Source organism: Condylura cristata, unplaced genomic scaffold (genome assembly GCF_000260355.1).
Source record: "Condylura cristata isolate star-nosed mole 26May11 unplaced genomic scaffold, ConCri1.0 scaffold00024, whole genome shotgun sequence".
Taxonomy (NCBI): domain Eukaryota; kingdom Metazoa; phylum Chordata; class Mammalia; order Eulipotyphla; family Talpidae; genus Condylura; species Condylura cristata.
In genome coordinates, this window is record NW_004567125.1 from 4,318,429 (window position 1) to 4,343,582 (window position 25,154).

Genomic DNA, 25,154 nt, shown 5'->3' on the forward strand with positions numbered 1-25,154 from the left:
AAAAAAAAAAGTTTGAAAATTAACTGAGAAATAAATGCTGTCAAGCTGAGATGGTAGCCCTACTAGGTCATCTGGAGCCTTCTGAACACCTACTTTGCAATTCTGAGTCAACATGTGCAAATTTTCTGTAGTGTTACCTCCTTCAAAAAGTTGTGTTTATATGAATGTTGCCTAAAGTTGCATTTATATGAATGTTTCAGTCTTGTTAGAATATATTAAATACAAAAATCTGTAGATGTATACTTTGTTCCAATCCTATAATTTGCTCTAGAGATGTATAAGGAAAGAGACAATCCTTAAATGTTCATACGTTGGCTATCAAGAAGAGGGAATTACTCCCTTAATCTCATTTATATTTTTTTATTGCTATTGCAAGGAAAAGTTCCATAGGCAACAGTCAGACCCTCTAAATTATATGAGTATGCCACTTACAGCTCTGTGACTAAGAGGATGGCTATTAGAAAAACATAATTTCAGCAGTACACTTTCATTCTCTTCCTTTTTCATAAACCAGCTCTGACAGATGAAAAAGAATCTGTGCTGTATCTCAGATTTCCTATGTTAGGCATACTTCAGCCATAAACTTAATTATCACAAGAATTTTCAAAAGACTCCAACTTTTCTGCACTTGGTACCAGAGGATACCAAGTTCTATTTTTGAGCTGATAAAATCCTCCTCCTGAAAGCATTTGTTTATTATATTACAGCTTCACATGAGCTGAGCTCCATTCTGACCCCGTGTTAAGTGTCTGTGGTAGATTTCATTACATCCATATACTGGAAGTTCTGCCAATATACTGGCAGCAAAATCCTAGTGGAAAATAAATGGCAATAAAAAAGAGAAATGATAGCCTGTGTGAGTGGTGAGGAGCATAGCTTTATTGAGACTGGACAACCCTAGAGTAGTGACTTGGCATGCAGACATGAGCTTAAGAGAGTGTGAGTGAAAGCTGATATTGGAATAACGACTCTGTGGCACAGACATGGGAATAATTTAATTAATTGCACTGAAATTTCTTTGATGAATAGTTATGTGGTGATAAGCATGAGGTCGAACAGCAGAATGAGTTTCAGCTTTTTAATGGGCCAGCACAGCTGCAGTTTTGGATGCTTTCCCGCTTTATTTTTCCCTGCAGCTCTCCACTGCTTTCCTCATCCACATCTCTCCAGCTCAGCACACCACTAGCGGGGCTCCCTCTCCATGTCTGCTGAGCTGTGGGGCACGTACATTTGGCCATGGAAGCAGACTGCTTTGAAATGAAAATCAGATCAAAGTAAAATTGTGGGATGGTTGCCTTATGGTGGCTGCACCTCCCTCCTCCCCAAATCTCTAGGATGTTTTTACAGAATCTTTGCTTCTAAGTTATATAAAGATTTTAATAAAATATTTTCTTGTCCCTAGAGAAAGAGGCACGTCTTTGTTGTCAGAGAGCTAGAGGGAAATGAGCAGTACAGCCCCAGCTGGAGCACTAGTATTAATCCCATGATTCGTAGCCTGTATTTTCAGACAGATCAATTACTTATGTCTGTAACCAACCTCTCACCATTTTCTTGCTGTGCAGGGCTCCATTTTCAGACTTGGCAGCTGACATAACCTTCCAACTTGATAGAACTTTAGCTGCAAATCTCTTAAGGTCTGTTGCCTTCATTCATAGAGGTTATACAAATGAGTTGTTAAATAAAAATCAAAAGTCAAAAATTGTGGGTGGTAATCTCTTCTTGGCTCAGTAACACCCGTGAATCCAAGGCAACATTTTCAGTTGGATTTTTTTTAAAAATCAAGATGTATGATTCACTTGTCTTACTTCCTCACTTTTATGGACAGGCTTTGCATGAGCAAAAAGCCTTCTCTAGAGGGAAGAAATTATCCACAGTGGATGAATTTCTTATCAATTTATAAGTTGAAAGATTAACTCAGAATGGCGAAAAGGAGATTATGAGGAGACATGAAGGGCATGTACAGGTGAGCTGTGTCTAATGCATTTTGCACGGAATGAGTCACCCCATTTCATCTGCTAGGCTCTCTAGGCTTAAGGCCAGGGGAGTCTGTATCAAAAAAGATGTGACCCTTGCTAACACACAGGTGGCGGAGAACATGTAGGCTGTTTATAGAGTGTGTCAGAGTGTGAAAATAGAACTTCTGTCAAGTATCTAAACTCAGAAGTATTCAAGGACTTTACCCAGAATTTATTTAGTGTCTCTAAGAAATAAGTATTCTTTGTGAGTGTTGAATTCTTCAAAGCCATGTCAAGCCAAGTGAGCCTTCCTGGAATACATGACTAGGGACCAAATTGAGGGAAATCACAGAATGTTGTAATTTGAATCACTTTACATATACAGATGTGGGGCTTTTGGGAAAAGATGCATTTGCCTCTCTTCAGTGTTTTACCTTCTGTTGCCCTTCTATCATTTCCATTTTTCTGATGTACAACCCTTTAAGAACTTTTCCATTTTCCCATAGTAACCAACTATTGGAAACTAACTGGAAGGAGAATGTAAGCATATTGAGAAGATACATAGTTTAATGTTCAACCTAGTGGGATTTATGCGCGCATGTGTGTGTATGTGTCATGAGAGTTTTTTGTATATCACTGCTTTTTTGGAAACTCTGTCCTACTTGGAACCCATTAGTGCTGTCCTTTTGGATAAGACACTCATAAATTCTGCTAATAGTTAAGGGAGGTGAATCCCTGCTGGTATAAGCTGACAGCTGCAGCTTTTCCCTTCTTCTTGTAATACTTTGGATTGATTCTAAAGAAGCAAAAGTAATATACAGAACATACTGTTTGAATTGAAAGTTAAAAATCCTGTTTATGCTTGTTCCCTGATCCCACCCGCTTTTGACTCTGGACCTTCCTATGCATCCCAATGTAAATAGTAGAACATAAGTCACGCAGTACCATGAGGCACTGCCACAAATCTTTTCCTCCTCTGGACTTGTGCTTTTTTTTTTTTTTTTTTTTTTTTTGTGGATCTGCCTTATATTATGATTTGTTAAGTAGTATGGAAAAGACTCATTGGTAGCCATGCATGACAGTCCCCATTCTCAGAGCTTGCCAACAATTGAAAGTTTGAGAGAGACTAAGAAATAAAGCTGGGGGTTGGGAGGTGTGTGTGTGTGTGTGAGCTAGGGAGTTCCAGTTGCTTTTTCCTCCTTGGAATGTCGACCATCTTATTAGGAGTTCTTTAGTGAAATAAAATGCAGTGGTAGCTTGGAGAAATGATGGATAGTTTCCAGCAGAGCCATGTACAGCTCACTACTTCCCCACCCCAAGAAAAAAATAAAAAAACAACTTAGGGGTCTGTAAGCCTTCTCCCTTGGTTGCAGTTAGGAAGCCAGTTGACAGTATAATAGGCTTTTGGAAGTGGGTGCAATGGTTTCTGTGTTCTGTTTGATGTTGTAAATACCAAGCCCTTAGGGAGATCTGCAAAGAGGATGTTCTGTTCTTAAAGAAAGGAAAAGATTAACCTAAAACGTGAACTGAAAAACTCCTGATTCTAAAGGACTTAGGTGCAACCAAGGAATGATCTCATTTACCTCTGTGGAAACAATTGGCAAACAGCCTGCTTCAGACAAGAGGAGGATTGGGCAAATATATTTTTTTTTGTTTTGTTTAATGAATGGCGATCAGATGTAAATTTGAGAGGATTAAATCACAGATTAAGGGTGGTGGTGATGTGTGTGAGTGTGTTTGTGTAGTGTTTATGTGGTCAAGACTTTGTTTGGAGACACATAAAGGTTTTATAAACCAAGAATACTTCTTCAAGTCTTAACTAATGATGTTCAGAGATAATGTTCCATAATGCTTATTAGGAGAGGGTATAACAGTTCTTATTTTGGAGATAACTTTAGCAGCGATAATGAGTGGACATTAAATTAGTTCTGTCATGACTGTCTGCATTCATTATTCATTGCGTAACTACTAGATGTTGAACACTATGTTAGACACTGGGGATGTTATGGTTAAAAAAAAAAAAGCAACAGACTCACTGCTCTGTAGTTTATGAGCTGCTGGAGAGAGAAACTAAAACAAATAATCATGCAACTGTGCACCTAAAATATATATATTGACTTTGTATTCAATAAAAATTTATTAATTGCCTCCATATGTTCCTTACTGTATGCTAGGCTCTTAAGAGAAAAATCACCTTGTCTAAGTCCTACGGAAGGCAGTGACTTGCAGTTTACAAGAAATGAACTTAACAGTGTCTTGTCATGGAATTGAGCAAAACCACCTGAACCACATAGCTCTTGATATTAATTTAGCACATGGTCCTAAGGACAGCAAGGTAGCATTTTAGCAGAACAGTCTATATTGTTCTATCGTCATTTTCATTGGGATCCCCCAAGTTAGTTCAATGACTTGTTCATTTCTCTAGCTATGTGAACTTGTCTGAACAAATTTTCACATCTGGAAAATGGAGAGAGATTTATTGACTTTGGGGACTGAAAAATTTGAATAAAATGATGTGTGTGAGAATACTCTATAAAGGACTGTCCTTATGTGCATTTTTATTATTTAGATTTTCTATAGCGATTGACATTTTTTTTTTTAAAGATTTATTTATTTATTTGTGCATACAGAACTGGGGTACAGGCCAGAGGCTCAGGGGTGGTGAGAGGCTTCACCAGAGACAGAGTGGGGAGCAGAACAGGCAGATCTACGAAGTACACTGCTGAGGGGAGCAGCGGGCGGGTCAGGAGAGGTCTGGCTCGCCATGTGGTCTCCTCCGGGGCAGGCTGCAGGCGGGAATCGAACTCATGCGGAAGTGGCTTCAGATTCTCAGTACTGTGCTTTAACCCGCTGCGCCACCAGGGAGGGCCGCGATTGACATTTATTGAGACCATTTATGGTCCAATCTCTTAGATCCCTGAAAAAGTCAAAAGGAAAATAATTCTAAGTTAATGAAGATTAGTATACTTTACCTCTCACAGAGTGTTCCAGAAGAATTAAAATATACCACTGAAATTAAGGTATACAAAATGAATTTTTTTCTAAAACTGAAGTAACTGACCTCAGCACACATACCCCATACTTGGAGAGGAATCCCCTGGCAGTATTTACTCCAAACTTTGCTATCATGGATCCCATTTTTCTTTTTCTGTCTTCTAGTGTTTGTTTCCCCCAGGGAGGGATGAAATGGAAGAAATCATTATGAATGCATTTTCGGTGAATGGGTTCTGACATCTTGGCCAAGAGGCTCATGCTATGCAGCACTAAATAAAGCACTACAATTAAAATAATCAAAAATATGGAGCCACACATGAACAGTCATTATTTAAATATTTGATGGAACTTCATGTGAGACTACATTGGGTGGTAATAATCTGTGAAGTTGTATATTCTGGGTGAAAAATCAATATGAATGGAATGAGAACTCAGTGTGCATTCTGCAGTGCATGTTTTATCTGTATGAACTGTGGTGTGATCTGTTGGCCTTTTCAATCATTTTGTTTAAAAGCCTTACATTGATCATTTTGTTCTTGGTGGTGGGTGACTTTTTCTTAAGATTCCATTATTAAGATTAAATTGTAAAAACATATACCTTTTCTTTACCGTGTATCTGTGAGTGTGTGTGTGCGTGAGAGAGAGAGAGTGGAGAGAGAGATAGAGAGGCATACAGTTCATAAAGATCATCACAAAGTAGACTGGTCACTAACTCTACATTTACAAAAATGGAATTTGATAGCATAATTCATTCTCCTTACCTAGTCATTGATTTTTAATACTCAGTCTAGCTATTGAAAGTGTTATAATCTATTTGAATATTTACTTCTCTCTATAGTCCATACTTTGTCACCCCCCATTCTGACTGATAATAGGCACCCATTAATGAGTGAAATATTTGAATGAGATCTACTTTTGTCGTTTATCCTTCCTATAACCCTGACTAAGATAATTCAGATCTAAGTAGCTTTCTGGTAACCCAGAGCTAAATTTAATGTTAATCTACAGTGTGGTCCACTCTTTTAAATCTCACTTTCTCTCAGCAGGCATGCTACCTAGAGTCCTCAGACTGCTTCCTTCTAGTATAAAATGCAGCAGTCTAGAAAGCACCACAGTCTAGTGGGGAGAGCTATTGAGCTATTGGTGAGTCTGAACAAAACAGATCTAGCTGCAGGTACCTTAAAGTATTTACTGATGGAAACTCTGGCTAAAACAGCATCTTAAATTATATGTAAAACCAGCATGCTGTCTCCATAACATGTTGCAGCATTTATTAGCAGGGTGTGAGCTAAGGTAAACTCCCATTTAAAAAAAAAAAACAAAAAACAAAAACCAACTTCATAATGATTAGCAAGGGCCCAGTATAGTTTAAGGTATTCTTTGGAGTTTATAAATATGGCCCCATAAAAAGCTTAAATATAAGGGAACTGTGACTTTAAGTCATTAGGAGCCCAGTGGTTTGATAAAATAACAGGAAACAGACAATTTATTATGAGCAGTCTCAGTAGCTCTGGATTATCTATAAAACTTTTACGGCCTTCCCCAAGTGGCAAGAAGCCATAAAACTTGCCTGAATGAGGGACTTGTTAATTTACTTGTTAAAGCAAATTAAAAATTTATAAGTGCTTTTAGGTAAATGAGATCTTCTCTCATTGCTGCCCTTGCGGGGCCCAGGAGTCCTAGGAGGGGAGAGTGGCTATGCTCAGACACCACTGCAGAACAATAAAAGCTATTAAATTGTTCCAGTTTATTACAACAGAGCCGTGCAGCTGTTGCCATGGCTAGCTGTAGGGGACCAGTGGTTGACAGCCTGGAGTTTCACTAGGTTTTCTGTCTCACTCAAAGAAAAAGAAAACAAGGAAATGGATTTTTTTTTTTTAATCTTTGTAATACCAGCAGTTGGTATTACAGAAGGTCTTTCTTTTTCCTTGACCTTAAGAACCAAAAGGTTTTAAGCTGTTTTTTATTTCCATGAGCCTTTCTTTTTTAATTCCATAAGTTGTTTGTTAGTACTTGTAAATTTCTACCCACTATTATGCATTTTAGCATTTAGTACAAAGGGCCTCTGTTATTCTCCACATTTCTTTAAAATCTCTCTTGCCTCTCTTCCTCTCCCTTTTCCTCTCTGCCTCTTTTCTCCTCTCTCCCCCTCTCTTTTTTTTCTTCCCTATCTACCCTCCAAATTAGTCGGAAGGAAAAAAGTGGATCTGGTACAATTTCTAATGTACTTCATTCCAAAAAACATCTAAAATTAATACTTTTGTAGAATGCAAAATGTAAGGTAAAGGCAGATTTATTTATTTATTTATTTATTTATTTTTGGTATTCTCTTTTGATAAAAAATCAACTTAGGTTAAATTTACTGGATCTAAATTCTCTGAAGCAAGGGATTCTGAATGGTGATGTTTTCTGCTGAAGGCCCGTTTTCCTCAGGAGCTCTTGTTTGAATCCCCATTTGTCTAAATTGGATGTGCTACACAGTGACACCTTCTCTCTACCTCAGTGATAGCAGGAATTCTTGGAAATAGGAAAGAAATTATTTTTCTACACAGATCAGAAGGTTTGATTTAGGAGTACCTAAAACAGTGCTAAGGCTGGAGATAGCTCACTGTCTGTGGGTTCTCATTTAGGTGTTCAGACTAGGGCATAACAACAATGGGGTTTATTAACAAAGGCCTAACTTGGGAAAAAGGAAACAGTTTTAGAAGGCCACAGATGGCTGGCCATGCTATCCCTGCTAGAGTCCATAAGTTCCAATCTAAAGCTGCTTGTACTAGATGGTTGCACCCAGTGAGAGGCTGCAGAGGATGGTATACCAGTAAGTGTTGAACTAGGATCCAACTCACAGTGATAGCTAGAGGTACTCACAATTTGTGCTACTGAAATGGCACCATAGTAGCTGGAAACACCTATTCTAAGGTCAGGCTGGCCAGTACCAGACAGTGAACCAGACAGTGCCAGAGGCAATGACACCAGGAGGTGGTGCTGGAGGCTTAGAAGTGGGTGGACAGCTGCCAGAGCTGACTGGCCATTGGTCAACAGTGCCACCAGCAGTGCTGATGGAGGCAGAGTATATAGCTGATAGTGTTACAGTAGTTGACATATGAGAACAGTTGACATATGCCAATAGCAGATAACCCTTTTAGAGAGACTGGGCACAGACTGATGAGCACAGGCCAGTGGTTTCCATCATTAGGTAATTTTGAAGATAGGGTGGGAGGCAGGAGCAGTGGTTAGGCTCTTGATTGCCGAGAGATAGTATGTGAACATTTGGAGATCTATGAAGGTCTTGAAGCTCTTTCCAGGAGATCTGGATGACTTCTGTTGAGTCTGTCTGTAAAGGTCTTTCCAGGAGAAGGTTCCAAGGAACCTGAACACTAACCCTGTGAAACATTGGCTTGTAGCCCCTGTCTTTCAAGCTTGATTGATCTGTTTATAGTCCCAACTATCTGAATGGGACTGGTCAAGTTTAGTTCATTTATGGCTGCTAATATTTTCGAAAGTGAAACATTGACCTGTGTATCCAGGTCTGACCTGTGATGTAACTGGACAGACCCATCAGCTGTGGCCCCAGTACCACCACAGCTTAGGGCTGAGTTATGAGCTGTACTTTCCACTGGCCCTCAAACCTGTTCACACCTGTGATAACAGCAGTCCTGGGGCTCTTCGTTGAGTCCTTTTGTATTTGTATGACAGAAAAATGTATCTGTTATAGACTCTGATATTAAATAAAATTAATGGGTATTTCACAGGTATATTAACATTTCAAAAATCTCTTTAGAAATGTAAGGTTCTGGGGGCTCCCTTATGGTGCAGGGTTAAAGTCTCAGCACTATTAAGCTGTTTGCAGCCACAAAAATACAAGTTTGATCCCCAGCCTGGGAGCTCTGATCCACATTGCACAGCGGACCTCTCCTGTCTCTCACACTTCTCTCTTCAAGAGTAGTTTGTTACAGCAGATCTGCCTGTCCTGCTCCCCACTATCTCTGGTCAGTCTTCTCATTACCAACCCCCTAACCCCCCCCACACACATCTCTCGCCTAGATCCCAGTTCTTGTACACAGAAATAAAGTAAATCTTTAAAATATCTGTCTTAAGAAAATTGGAATGTTCTACAAACATTGTCATCTGGTAGTATTTCAAGTCACTGCAGTGAAAGGTACATTTTGTTAACTATGAGAACAGATATGATAAAAATAAAGCATAATAATTGGAATTTCTAGCCTGTGGTAATCATGTACATGGACTGTTTATATCAGTATTTGTATCTCTGACTTGAGTACCATCTGAAGCTATGTTTGTGAAGTATTATTGGCAAATAAATTTTGTAGAAAGTCTGGATTTAAAGGAAAAGCAACAAAATGGCAAATAAATGCATTTTTAAAATAGTTTTTGAAGGCATCAGCCTTCAATCAGTTCTTCATTAGTAACTCTTTTGATTATTATATTTTTATAGTACCATTGCATTGCCTTTTGTTCCTCTTTCATTGAACTTCATAAATCTGTTATCACTGAATGTCTTTTGTGCTTTATTCTTTCATTTTCATTTAGAATCTCAATAAAAATGCTTGGTTAAAACCACCTCTGCACAGATTGTCTCTGTGCTTTCAAGCATTGTCTGGGTTTGGCTTAATGTCCTGATGAGTAGAACTTAAGACTGAAGTTAAATAAATATCGTTTTACAATATTACCTCTTAAACCTGAACCCATGTCTGTGAAGTAGATAACCATAGTGGCTGTTCCTTTTTCTTTTTGGTTCAAGAGAATGATTGGATTTTACCAATTTAATTTAAATCAATAAATTAAAATAGTTTTCTATAGAAAAAGCAAGTGCCATTGGACGAAAGGTCAACTGGTAAGGGAATATTATCTTTAATAAAAGGCTATTTAGAAAATATTTTGTTACAGTAGGACAATTAATGTGGTGTGGATGGACCCCAAGGACAGATATGATATAGTGAAGTACTGATAAACTTCTTAGAGTAAACTAGCAATGCTTCATAAAGTATTTATTTCTAACATAATTCATGTTAGAAATTTAGTGTATGTACTTACTCCTTAGTAATATTGATATATGTTGTATAATGATTGCTTAATTGCTAATTTTCTTATGCTAAATGGTGTTTTTCTATAAAACTAAATTCTTTAGCTCCTTACATTTATTGGATGCCATCTGGCTTATGAATTTTAATAAGAACTGCCAAAAAAATAAAAAAGTGCATACCCTTCCCCCATCTTTCTTCTAAAAAGGTAACAAATATGCATCCATGATGACTTTTTAATTTTCTTTAGGGAATTTTTTTATAGGAATAAAACATCCCTGTACTAAAAACATTTCTTCTCTCCTAAGCCTAGATTAACTTCCTGTGTGACCACTTGTCATTACTGTGGCCGTATATCCACTTACTCTTTTAAGCAGTACTGTCTGTATTTTTCTTATGGATAAGTAATGGGCAAATACTACATTTAAAATATACTCTAATTCTGTGAAATAATACATTAATTTGTGAAAAATTTTAAAATATCTTTATTTATTTTAAGGGTATCAGTAAACTTTTGTTGTACTTCAAAGTATGAAGTATGTACCTCACAGCCTTTTTACTTTGCAGTGTTTAAAAATATTTTGGGTGATTTATTTTTGCAGCTAGTGACCAGTTCTGAGACATCTTCCGTATTGTCATTATAGTTTGTTTGCTTAGATATCCTGTACATGTAAAATTGTCTAAGTGTCTTCTTGGGCTTTTGTAACTATTGACTGAGTGGTTTTCAAACAACAAAAATTTAGTTGGTATAGACTTGGTGTCTGGGAAGTCCAAACTCCAGGCCTGACAGATTCCATGTTTGATGAGGTGTGCTTTCTGTTTTTCACCTATTTTTATGTGGTGGAAGTCTTGAGGTAGCTCTTTGGTATTTATTTTAAGAATACTAATGAGAATTTCACTCATATGACCTAATCATCTCCCAAAAATCCTATTTCCTACCATCACATTGGAAATAGGCTTCAGTTCAAGAATTTGTGGGGGGAAGCCAAGCAGTATGCATACACTTGCATGTGTTTGACTGGCATACGTCGTATCAGAAATCAGTGAAAGTATTTTGATAAGTAGACTAGTCTACATACTTTTCTATGTTTATTTTTCCCTAATAATTTTACCCTAAATATCCAGATCTCAGTATCAGAATTGTTATACACCAGGCAAGAACTACTTGATACTTAAGATATTTTGAATAAGAACTAAAAAAAGTCTAATGCTTAGAGTTATTTTAATGGTATTATTCAGATGGCTTATGAAATGTAAAGTCTATTCTAAACTGCTTGGATTAAATGTGATCAAAATGTGAAGAATAAAAATAAAACCCTTTATTAAAAAGTATTTCAACTACTAGTCATTCTTCAAAAAATTAGTTTTGTAAAATTTATTTCCTAGAATAACACATTTAATATATTAAAATTCAATCCATTTAATTATGTACTAGTTTTTCAGAGGTAGAATTGAGACACAGGGTGATAAGTATGACCAAGACATATGATGGTATTTACCAAAGAGTCTCCATTACCAGTATAGCAGAAAAATATTTATAAGCCATTTGCTGATTGCTGCCTGAAAATATTTAGTCACTAAATCAGAAAATGTTAGAATTGTTATTTGCCTGCAGGGGAAAAAAAAACAAACAATAACATGCAATTGATTATAACCTGTCTGTACTACCCACCAATGATAATGATACTCTGGAGGGCAGCGTAATGCGTGGAATAACACACTTTGTAGTAAAAGATCTCTGTGAAGCCAAGGTCACCTCATCCTGTCTGTTCAACCTCGGGTTAATGTGAGTCCCCACTTAGCCTTGAAATGGTCACATTTATGTGGGCTTCACAGTTTGTTGTGATAACAACCTGTAGCTTAGTGCAGCAACTTTTTTTGATAGGGGTTTCCTGAAGAACAGCAGGTCCTCCAACTGGAAACAAGGGATTGTATTCTGACACAGCTCACATTCTTTCTATGGGGTTTTTGGGTGATTATCTCTGAATTTTAGTTTAGTTTTTTTTTTTTGTAAAAAGGACACATGACAGTTTATATTGTTGATCTCTAAATATTAGTTTATATGATAATTAAATTAGATAAATTATGTATAATTATTGGAAAGTCATATCACAACAAATGTGTACAGTATAATTTTCATCATAAAAACTGTAAGTAGTGTAATGGTAACTAGTCACCCAACCTAATCTGCCAAATCTGAGAATCTGATGTATACAGTTACCCTTGACTTTTTTTTTTTTCTTGTGTGTGTTGCTACAGTGCTGCTAGTCCAGAGTATTTTTGGCAATTTAAATCAAAAGTTAGCTGCATTGTTAAATACTTTTTTTTTTTTTTTTTTACTAATAGCTCAATGAGTGTTTCTGTTGTATATCAAGGGCCTAATGTGTCATGGGTTTTGGGAGAAAACATCTAATTAGAAAATTGGATATGTTCTTAAATTGCAAATGTGTGTACATCAAAGCCATCATAAGAATAAATTTAAGTCTGATAGTGTACATGGTTTCAGTACATATTGGCAAAATGTCCTGCTGATTGCTGATTGAAAACAGTTGTTAATTCTCTACTTCACTAAATTCAGAGTGGAAAAACTTTCCTTAATAAAGAACAGATTGAGGAGATCCAAGACCTTACTGTGTGGGAATTAATGGCAGATGCATATACTGGTAGTTAAAATGTTTCATTAGATGTTAATGTCTTGCTGTGTTTTTAATTGTTCAGGAATTAGCCTCCAGAATATTAAAACCATCTGTTTGTTATCATGATGAAACAGAATGCTTAAATAGTTATTAATTTGTGTTTCTTGTCTTGTCTTTTTTTTTTTCTTTCTAAGGGATAATTTGCAAAACTTTGATCTGTTTAGTGTTTAGGGAATTTGGAATATAGACATGAAAAGTAATTTTAAAACACACCAGTGTCCTGAATAGCTGTTTATTTTCCTACCTGCTGTGTATATTTTGCGTGCTTTTTTTTTTACATTATATTTTAAAGGAGGATAAGTTGCCTTTTATGCTATGATCACAATGATTTGATAGTTGATTTAAACCACAAGACCACTCTTAATATGCTGTCATTTTACATTCAAGATAAAGACAGAATTTAGACTTTTAGAAGGATGAAAAGAATCTAACATTTGTATTGCCAGGGACAGTTTCTCCCTCCTGAACTCCAAAAGCTCTGCATAACTTCTAAGGGCTAGTAGTTACTCTGTCCTGACAGTCAGGGTACCATTGGACCTAATCCTGCTTCTATGTTTTCTGCCTTTGTGACTTTGCTCAGACTACTTAAGTTTTCCTAAACTTTGGTTTTCCATCTGTAAATTGGGAAATACAATTGATTGTAGAGTGGTTTTCCATCTGTAAATTGGGAAATACAATTGATTGTAGAGTTTTCATGATTCTTAGAATAATGAATATTACATATTTGTTCTGTGTAGTAGATATATTAACTCTTCCTTGATTGCATTGAGCCAGTGAAGTATTTTATGTGTCACTGAGAATTTTTTTTTTAGAGATTTATTTATTTGTACAGAACTGGGGCCAGAGATGCGGAGGGTGAGAGGATTCACCAGAGACAGGGTGGGGAGCAGAATAGGCAGATTGACGAAGTACACTGCTGAGGGGAGCAGCGGGTGGGCCAGGAGAGGTCTGCCCCCCCATGTAGAGCTCCTCTGGGGCAGGCGGGAATTGAACCCATGCGGAAGTGGCTTAAGCTTTTCAGTGCTGTGCTTTAACCCGCTGTGTCACCAGGGAGGGCCCATCACTGAGAATTTTTGTTTTAATGCTGTGCCTACAAGAGCTGGAAACAAATACTTTATTACTAATCTTTTCCCCTGTTTTGAAAACCAAATATTGATGCATTCTTAGCCTCAGAATGAAAATTTCACTGTTATCTCTTGCTAACTGCTGGACGTGTACCTCTCAGGATGGAAAAAACTAATCTACCATTGTGTGGGATTCCAATTATGTCTCCAGAGTTTCTCTTATTTGTCTTATCATCTCTGAATTTGGTTAGAAAAAATTTTCAAGACCTTCCTCCATTTATGGAAATCATCGAAAGTTGTGCCAACAAATAGAAACTTTAGGTGTTTGAACCTTTCTTCCTCTTGGGTAAATGCCATCTGTGCAGACCAAGAATTTCTGGTAATTTGAAATTTACTCTCTGTGTAAATTTTCTTTACACCCAAACTTCATCATCCTATTCCCTTTATCTATTTTTCCTAGATTAAAAGTGGAAAAGGCTTCGAACTTGAAATCTTCTGGAGAGTGAAGTTTCTTGTAACCCCTGGGTCTTTAATTCAGAATCCTCAGAGATCAAGCAGATGACGTGATGCAGGAAATTGGGGGATATAGGCCCCTTACTGGCATGGCAATATAATGACTATATAAATGCAGTCTGCATAACTGCAGTTAATTCAGCTGAGGCTCCACCTGTTTGCAGTGGAGTGCAAACATGAGCCATCCCTTGACGTATGATAATCATCTCCATAGAACATACCTTCTCATCTAAAGATTTACTTAGGAGAATATATTAGTTCCACAATCAATTGTGTTTCTTTTAAAATATTAGTCATTATTAATAACTTGTTATTTGGTGGTATATATTTTTAGATGACTCTTCCTTTTTGTGGGATATGTTTGAAGAAGGTTTTAGTCAGATTCATTTTAAAAGAATAAGGATTTTTAAAAAGCACTTCTTAGTAGGAAAAATAAATAGAATTTTTAAATGTGTCATATTACCCCAATTACTTATAATTGGCAATCTCATCAATAAGAATGTATAGTACTAAGAGAGTGATTAACTTCTTTTTGTAATGGCTTTTGACCTTATGCTGAACAAGAAATTTTAAAATTCTCAAATGCCAGGATGAGATTTATTAAACTATTGTAATTATATGCTACTTTTCATTTTATAATCTTATACCTGACTACCTAATACACTCTATATATCTTATACCTGACTACCTAATACACTCTATATTTGTAATAAAGTCAGCTATAACATTTCCTGAAGAATAAAGAATCTGAAGATGTGTGTGATCACAAAGCTTTCAACTTTGCACATTCCACTCCTCATGTTCTCACTCAGTTTCTGAACAGTCCTTAATGACTACTGGAAGGCTGTTGGGGTGATCAGCTGTGTCACTTGCTACTGTAAAACTTGGGGAATGGCAGTGACCACTAACCTCAGCCTTTTGCAGTTTCTTAATGATCAATATTGACTGTAAAGCCAGGTAAGAGGAAGTTTCACTGTAGATCCTGCTCTGGCCTCCTTAAGTCATGCCTTTCCCAGAGCAGAAGAGTTGAAAGGGTGGAGACCATGTGCCCATTTGGAGCCATGATATGGTTATTTGGGGCTCTAGAATTTCCACACAAATTTCTTAAACCTTACTATTAAGATCTGTTTCTTAGGCTCATCCTCTTAAGAGTGGACTGCTCCACAGCCATGATTATGCTGGCAGGAGTTGTGTCAAATGAGCTATGTGGGTGAAGCCTGGGTGTTGACTGGTGTGTTAGCACATGTGCTATTGAGGTTTCTCAGGACACAGCTAGAGAAGGGAAGAGAAGAGCACTGAAGCATGGGTGGGCTCTGGTATATAGACAAAGTCCATGAAGAAACCTCAAGGAATACGGAATTCTATTGATAATATAAAACCTAATGTTCAGGTTCATTCATTTAGGCAAAGTAAGAGGATAGGACATACTTTATTTATCATTCTCTATATTAGCATAATTTACAACTTTAAATTATTTATACAGTTTTTGAACTTGTTTTGTTCAGTTTGTTCCCCAAATTCTGCATAGTATCATGTCTTTTGACAACACAGTTCATTTGTGGATTATAGATACACATGGGAGTTACATATTAAGTACTACTTTTTACATTTCCATTATCTATTGTTCATATTAAGTTATTAAAAACATTGTCATAATTAATCTTGGAAAATCATAGAGAGCATTGATTGTCTGGATAAGCTGTAATTAAATTCTGTTCAGGGTCTGTGTGTCTGTTTGAAGGATATGGAATGTGTTCAGTATTCTTGATTGTCTTAATTGCTTGATTATGTGTGGTTAGACTGATCTTCTTTTATTTTACTTATTTTCAATGTTTTCTAGTACTATGAAGTTTCCTAAACTTTTAAAAATGTGGAATAATATATATGACTGGTAACTGAAAATAAATATTTTATAGTTTCCAGTTTCCAAATGGATAATACAGCCATCAAGTTATTATTTGTGTGATACCATAAATACTTATTTGGAAACATCACTGACACAGATAAATGACTTTCCAAAGTCCAGCTGTCTCTACCAACCCAATCTTATTTTGCATTAATGAAATTTTCCTAATTTCTTTGAAATGTTTTTTTAGTATACATGGACTAGAAGCCGATTTCTTCTTTTTCAGTCTTTGTAAACCCAGTGAGATAGGGAGAATTTTAAGATACCCCTTAAAATACTTGCCTCTTGTTTGTTCTCTTGCCTAGATTTTTTTATATGTAACAGTTTACTTAAGAAAAACAATTCTCTAACCTGACTTAATCATATGCCTTATCAACAATGGCCTGACACTTCTAAAGAGAAGCAAACACATGGTATCTTTTATATTTTTTAAATAAACACTTTATCAAGATACATAACACTGAAAAATCATTGTAAGTATACATTTAAGGACTTCTAAAAAATATATGGAGTCATGCAGCCATCCCCATATTCCAGTATTGGAACTTTGGCATCACCTCAGATTTTCCACCTGTACGAGGGTGGTAATTCCATTGGTGGTATTTTCCCCTAGATGTCCTAGAAGTGGTGTTTCTCACTTACCAAATTTATAAGAGAGTAATTTTGTCATATTCTTGTGAAAAAATGATTACAGCTTGGTAGACTAGTGTCATAATTAAATTTAATTTGTTAAATTTCATATTTTAAGAACATCATTTTCTATTTCCCATTTTGTTTTAGTATCACCAGATCCTGCCACAGAGTAGTTTTGCTTTATTTTTTTATGTTCTAGATCAAATTTTGTTAATTTTTTGTTAAAGGTTTAAACTATTTGATATGACTGACAATACCAACATAGAATGTTTTGACTATAATTTAGAAATTGTATAATTACCAATTTTTGGAATGGCATTCATTTAGTACATTATCACAAAAAAATTAACTATTAATACAATGTTGTATAATGACATTAGTAGTTGTATTTTTGGTTTTGCTTTTTAGCTATTTTTAGATTGGCAAATTGCAGATCACTTTGATCTTTATGAATTTTACTCCAAATTAGACTTATAGTTTATTGATTATATAACATTGTATTTTTCACTTACTTTTCAGTTCTCATATTTTTGAATCGTCTTTCCTTTAATTTCCCTTCATTGTTTTTTTATTTCTATTATTACCTACTTAATAGAAAAATGATGAGATTCTTGAATTAACCTATACTTAACCCACAGATTTCTTAGCATCCTGTTAACTTTTTAAATCAGAGATTTATAATTTTCATTTTCTTAGCTTTTAAGTGGTGTGTGTGATATTCTTAACTCAATTATAGTTAAGCATAAAATTTTTAGTCTTAACACATTTGAAAAATCTATATGTGGGGACCCTCCCTGGTGGCCAATGGGTTAGGACAAAGCACAGCAAACTAGTGGGATTTCGATCCCTGGCCCTGGAGGTGATCCACATGGTGTGGCAGACCTCTCCTGACCCGCCTACTGCTCCCCTCAGCAGTATACTTCCTCCATCTGCCTGTTCTGCTCCCCACTCTTGTGTTTGATGAGTCCTCTCACTGCCCCTTCACTTCTTGCTTGTACCCCATTTCTGTATGCATAAATAAATAAAAATATTAAAAATATATGTGATGTGAATATCTAAAAGATTGTCACTAATTTTCACCATTGAGTTGGTTGCTCATGTGATTTCTACAATTTGCAGGTTTTTTTTTTTTTCTCTATGATTCAGTACACTTTCCATCGGTAGTAATTTCCCACAAATGTTCTAGAAGTGGCCTTTCTAAATTAGCAAGTTTCTAGATAGGAACCAAATCAGAGTTTTTTAATCTTTTTTTTTTATATTGCTTTGTTATCTTGTTCACAGATGGTAGGGTGTAACAGTCTTCTGTTGATTTTCTTTATTGCTTAAAATATCTGTTAATGTATGTATCAGCATACAAGAGTTTGCAACTTAATCGTTTAGTATAAAAGTACAATAGTGTAACAATATCTTTTATAAAATGACTATTTCTGCCATACATCCATTTATGTACCATTTATATCTAATATTTGGCCTTTTACCCCAATAGTCCTTTGTTAGTCCTTTTGAACTAACAAATGGTAGTTGATTTATTGTGTTTTACCAAATCCAAACCTGATGTCTTTGCTTTTCCTGAAGCAAAACAAACAAACCAAAAAAATGGAATCTAATCCATGTATATCAGTGCTATGACAACTGAGTCATATACTTTTGATTTATTGCTGTTTTCTGCTCCATTTCTCTATTGATTATAATTTTACTTATTTTACATGTGGTAATATTTGGAAAGTAAGTATTCTTACTGTCTAAATCTTACTAGCAGTTAGCTGAAAGATGATTAAATTCTTTATTTAACATTCTATTAAAAGATAATACCAAAACAGCTTCAGGATTTTTATGGTCCAGGAAAAATTTTCCACAAGTTCTTTGTTGTATTCTAAATTCAAGAATTTAGCGTTTACCTTTTTTTTTTTTTTTAAAGATTTATTTATTTGTGCATACAGAACTGGGGTACAGGCCAGAGGCTCAGGGGTGATGAGAGCCTTCACCAGAGACAGAGTGGGGAGCAGAACAGGCAGATCTACGAAGTACACTGCTGAGGGGAGCAGCGGGCGGGTCAGGAGAGGGCTGCCTCGCCATGTGGTCACCTCCAGGGCAGGCGGGAATCGAACTCATGCGGAATAGTTTTAGCTTCTTAGTGCTGTGCTTTAACCCGCTGCGCCACTGGGAGGGCCTGATCTGTCAGCTTTTTAATGATTATTATTTTTTTTTTAGTGTAGTTCTATATTTGTCCTCTGAAATACCATTTTTTTGCCCTACAGAATAAAATGTACGAATGCTACCCAATACGTGAAACTATCACTATTTGGGGATGGTTTTATTTTGAAAACAAACAAACAAACAAACAAACAAATAAATAAATACTAACCTTTTAAGAAGATTAAATACTTTCTGCTGTGATGTTGGTGAAGTTACACTATAAAATTCCATTGAAATAAAGAAGCTTATCGACACATTCTTAAAACATTGTAGAGTTCATTTAAATCGCTACAGGAAAACTCAGCAGTCTGAGATAGGATTTATGCTGCTTTGAGGATCTATAACTGTGGTAGGAGATTACTCTTAGATACTCTTCTGCATTTTGTTGCATAATTCACATCATTCCCCTTGAGTTCTAGGGATCTTTTCCACATACTTTATCCTTCTATGAATTTCATTTAAAGGGTTAGTGACATCTGCTGAGCATCAAGCATGTTGTTGGAAAGTTCTATGTTCAAACTGAGAAGAATGACATAGGCTGGCTCACAAATCTTGGCAGAGGTGCACAGAACTGCTTCACCTGCACTCAGGCAAGGGTGATGGGACTTGGCTGTATGTTCATTAGCAGTATTAAAGCCACAATGTTTATTTCCCTAATTAGTATTAATAAGTAACAAAATTGCAGCTTCAGAGTTTGTATTATATTGACAGTGCAAACTAAATATAGTTTTTATATTTTGTAAAATATATCCATCTGATTAATAGATTCACTACCACTCATGCCAGACACTGGCTTCTTTTCATCTGTTTTGTTCTAATTCTGATTCCTAAATATAATATTTTCATAAGAAAAAAAAAATTGGAGCTAGAAAGTGTGTTACAGTAATTTTAAATAAATGAGTCCTGAAGTAACTAAAGACTGTGGTTTGTAATCTCATTGCATTTGTTATTACACAAGCTTTCTTACAAGAGAGCCGCCATGGATGCTAGGACAAATCAATGTAAGTGGATCGATTTTTCTTAGGTCTTTTAAATGTTTAAGCCAGCACCTGGCCTTTGCAGTGTCTCTTGGTTGTAGGTAATAGCTGGGAATTTCAGGTGAAGGATTACAACTTCTGAGCCAGTTATGCTACCCCAAATGATCCATTGGATGTGACTGCAAATGCCAGTTTTAAATGTATTCATGGGATTAGGAATGAATACTTCTTTGCCTGAAATCTTGTGGTTTAGCTTTAGTACTTACTGTAGTCAGTCCATTTCTTTGAAATATTGAGCTGTCTGACAGCTTAAAATCCTAAGTTTCCTTTAAACTTGAGCCTGGCTTTGGAGGAGAAAAGGGGTAGTGTGGGGGTGGATTTTATGTAAGACTCTCTGAAGAGAATTCACTGAAATGCTTTTGCTGGCAGGGTGTGGGGAATAGCTGGCAAGCTACTTCCTCTCAGCCTTTCTTGGGTACTACCCTTAGCCTAGATCAACATTTAGTCCTATAATTAATGTCAGGGTCACTGAAGTCTCTTATTGAAGTCATTTTTTTTTCATGAAGTAACATGGAAAAGACCTAAATGAACACCCAAATTTTGTTAAGCCATGTGGCTATTAGTTAGAAAATACCATGATAACCTTATACCATGAATACCAGCTGGATGTTTATTTCTCATTTGAATTGGATGACTGAATTTTTATAACCATCTCTTGATCAAACATCACCTAATGAGATTTCTTTCATTGTGAATGAAGCTAACCACCAAATTATATTAAAAGTGTACTCTATAGAGGATGCTGCTGTACTGTAGAATAATTATTTCCATGTTAAATATAAACACCTAATTACACCCAGAGTTGAAGAGAGCAGTTAGCAGTTGAGACATGGGTTTGGTCCTAGATCTTTTGCCTCATTCTGAGTTCATAATTTGCTCTATTTGTTTCTATGTGCCTATGTGTTAGGTTGCTTTACTTGATTCAGGAATACTGTGGGAATAAAGTTCTGACATTGTTTATCAAGTAGAAGGCCAATTCCACATATAGATTTTATTACTTGTATAAATATTTTATATAAACATTTTAATAACAACTCTTTTTAAGTTTCAAAGTATATTATAATCATCAAAGCATTTGAGGAGGAGTGATAGGCTATCTAAATTCCAATGGAATATGTATAAGAAGAAAACATGAAAAGCTCCCCAGTGACCTTGGTGGAGGTGATAATAGTTGAACTTAAAAATACGACCTGAGAAGCACAGAGAAAGTGAAGGTGAGCATTCTAGACAGAGGAAATGTAGTATACAGGGCAGGAATGGACATGAGAAGTTCAGGAAATTAAGAGAAAGTAATATTCATTGTAGATTAAATCCCTCTTTATTATAAGTATAAAAATGAAAACTTGAAGAGAATGACAATATTCTGAACTTTTAGTCCATAGTAATAAGAAAAGGCTCATGTAGCTTGCATCTGAATTAATTCAGAATTAGCAGGTGTAGCAGTAATTTAAGGGGAAACTAAGTACTTAAGGGCTCCAGAGGATACAAAGTAAAATTAGCATCATTTTTCTGGCTTCCATTAGAGGAGACTTCTTGGAAAAAGGAATTTTAGAAAAAAGCGATAAAAGAGGATATGTAAAAAGGGTCAAAAGCATAAAGAATGCTCTTCATAGTGGGCATTTGGGTGTAACTAATTGGATGGTATGATCTAAAAGGGGTTCTGAACTGTAGTCTTTCAAGAGACATATGAAGGATACAAGGCATGTTAATTCACATTTATTCAACGTCTTCTTTACGCCTTAGCCCCAGAGCCATGTGAAAACCTACAGGCAAAGGTTTTGCTACCTATTACTGTTCTGCTCTCTGAAGTTTCCTCCTGCCCAGAAATATGGAGTTTCTACTTTGTTTGAAAATTGTGTGTTCTGATCCGTTGGCCTCTCTCTAATATTTCATATTTCCTCCCTAAAGGAACAGACTGTTTCAGATAAGGCACCTCTGATCATTCCCTGGCATGTTGTTTAACTGCAGTTTTTTTCATTTAGCATGTTTCCTTGTGCTGTTACACTGTGCTTTGCTTGTATTGTTTTCTTTTTGCTTGATTGAGAGCATTGTAATGGGGCCATGTTGTGTAATCTGCATCAGATTGTTTGGGGTCTCTGCAGAAGTGATGATGTCACAGACTAATGGTCCATATGGTTTAGCCTATCATAGAGTATTGGTTGAAATTCTTTGTGAAAATTCATTTTTAATGGAAAATCAGAGCTAGATAAATGTGTAGAGGATGCCGAACATTAGAATATGAGCTGGTTAAATGTGAAGAAAATGTTAAAATGTAACCTTATAGAATCAGAGATATTTTTTGGGGGGTTTGATTTAGCACCATACTCTCCAGCTATTCTTTTTTTTTTTTTTTTAAGATTTATTTATTTGTGCATACAGAACTGAGGTACAGGCCAGAGGCTCAGGGGCGGTGAGAGGCTTCACCAGAGACAGAGTGGGGAACAGAACAGGCAGATCGACGAAGTACACTGCTGAGGGGAGCAGCGGGCGGGTCAGGAGAGGTTTTGCCACACCATGTGGTCACCTCCGGGGCAGGCGGGAATTGAACTCATGCAGAAGCGGCTTTAGATTCTCGGTGCTGTGCTTTAACCCACTGCGCCACCAGGGAGGGCCATATTCTTAATGGCTTATAATGTTATATTTAAGACATATTTGTTGAGTGAATGTTGGTTTAATTTTCTTAGGGCATAGGTCTTAATTTAGCATTATTATCATCTGGTAGCAAATATCCAGCATGTTGTACATTTAGTAGTTAAAGTATAATATCACGATAGCTAATCATTTTATCCTAGGAGAAGGAAACACTTTAAAATTTTATTGTTTTACTGTGGTTAAACTGGGTAATAATACTGTGTATGATTTAGAGGTTTAGGTTTTGTGTTCTGTGTTGCTTTTATACTTTTTCAGAAGAGGATACATAAAATAAGATGGAAAATCCTATTTTGTGTAATAGACTTTAGCTTATTTAAAGTGATGAAAATTTTATATTAACAAAAAAAATGAGGAAAGATTACTTTCCACAATCATGAACCTTTGTTAGATTTTCAAATGTTAATTATTCTGTTGTCAACATTGACATTTTAAGATAAATGTTTGCTTATACTACCCTCCATGTTTCTTTCAATGGTAGTTCTGGCATGAATCAGATAATGCATATTAAAGACCTGGATGTTAATTTTTCATTTTTTTTAACTTTTGACAAAGCTTCAAAAACGGGCTGAAGCAATAGTTGTGTGAAGATGCCACTGACTCTTCTTATCATCTTTTCATTTGCCTTTAGCTCAAGCCAGGACAGAACAGCTGCAGGGACAGTGACAGTGAAAGTGCCAGTGAAGAGTCCAAGGCCTTCCACAGGAGCAGCTCCCGGGAAAGACTCAGCGATGTAAGTATAAAAAAAGGAAGAAGGAAATGAAAATCACCAGCCCACACACCCCTTGGCTTAAGTCTTAGGTCCCCTCACTATAGTTTACTTTGTATTCCCAGTCATTGCAACTCACACATTTTGATGTTCACATATTTGAGTCTTGCATTATACATCATTCTGTTTTCTAGTTTGACCTAAAAAGAAAGAGCAGACTATAAAAATACTTTCAATATAAATATTACAGATGAAAGAAGTGTCATGCAATGCTCAAATGTGAGGTGACATATCTTTGAACTGGTTTTTTGTAATTTCTTCATCTATGAAACTGGCAACACTCCCTTTTGTTATTTTTTCTTTTCTGTTGAAAAGGATAATATCCCCACTATTTATTTGGCAAGGGAAGGATTTAATATCCTGACTGATTTCAGAAAAAAAGCCATGTGAGCAAATAGAGTACTTTTTGTGGGACCGTTCAGCCCTCCAGACCTGACATTAACTGCCCTCCACCCTCCTATCCAATCACCTAGTCCGATTCCCCTTGGCTACTCCTGAGAATCACCTGGCCCTCATGGTACCTTCATATAACAAGATTCTTGATCAACTTTGCACCTGAGAACAATATTTGGAAATGGGCTTGCAAAGTAGATGGTATACAGAGAAAATTTTATTACTGTTACCAATAAAGGAACTTTTGACAACTGGAAGTAGTACTTTTAGTAGTCACCAATTCTGAATCTGAGATTTTAGAAGCAGTAGCCTTACAGTGCATATAATGAGCAAAACCCTTTACTCAATTGTCTTCCTCTTTATTATACTATGTCAGTTTCTTCATTATGTTGTACAAGATGATCCAGTGTGTTATTAATACTCAATTCAGTAAGTATGGATTTATAAATATGTATCTGGTATATGGTAAAGTTTTCTTTTTACTGAAAAGTATCCATAAGCATAAAAAGTTGGAGACCAGTGCTACACACTATGACTTTTTCTGTAATAATTTCCTATTCATTTTACAATCTGCCAAGATAGAAAACTGTATGACACAGCTACTTTCCTGGGCCTCTCAGGAAATACTGTAGAGTTTTAATGATAGAACATTTGAATTTTTAAGTATTAGTGGAACTAAAGTACAGTTATTTCTATAGCATAGTATAGCATAGTATTTTTTTTTCCTTCTGCTAGGGTTAAATCAATTATATAAATAAAGGATACCATATCAGCCTTCTGCTGTGAGTATGTCTGTGTATGAGAATATACAGATAAATTGTATTAAAAACATTGTGCATTAAAGTTATCAAGAAAATAAAAATGAAACCTATAGAATTAAAGAAAATATTTGAAAATCTTTACTAATAACTTTTTAAAATCCACACTATGTAAAGAATCCTTCAACAACAAAAGATAAATAGCTCAATTAAAAAATGGGCAAAGTACTTGAATAGTTGTTTGTTCAGAGAATTTATATAAATGGCCAATAAAAATATGAAAGATGGTTATCATCACTAGTCATTAGGGAACTACAAATTAAAGCCATAATGTAATATGACTTTACATCTACTAGGATATTTAAAGTTGTTTTTTAAAAAAGGCATTAACAAGGGTTGGCAAGGATACTGAGAAATTGAAACCCTCTTACATGCTAGTAGGAATGTAAAGTGGGACAGCCACTGTGGAAAACAATTTGGCAGTTCCTCAGAATTGAATTATCATATGATCAACAATCCCAGTTTTAGGAGTATACCAGCAAATTGGAA

The 25,154-nt window shown here is 35.9% G+C and overlaps 1 protein-coding gene across 1 annotated transcript in view; it reads left to right on the forward strand.

Moving 5' to 3' along the window:
- Positions 1-25,154, forward strand: part of LOC105854009 (autism susceptibility gene 2 protein-like) — a 725,115-nt gene that overhangs the window by 422,065 nt on the left and 277,896 nt on the right. The window contains exon 4 of the mRNA XM_012728888.1: positions 23,317-23,418. Within this exon, the coding sequence (XP_012584342.1) occupies positions 23,317-23,418 (102 nt within the window). The remainder of the gene's footprint in view (positions 1-23,316; positions 23,419-25,154) is intronic.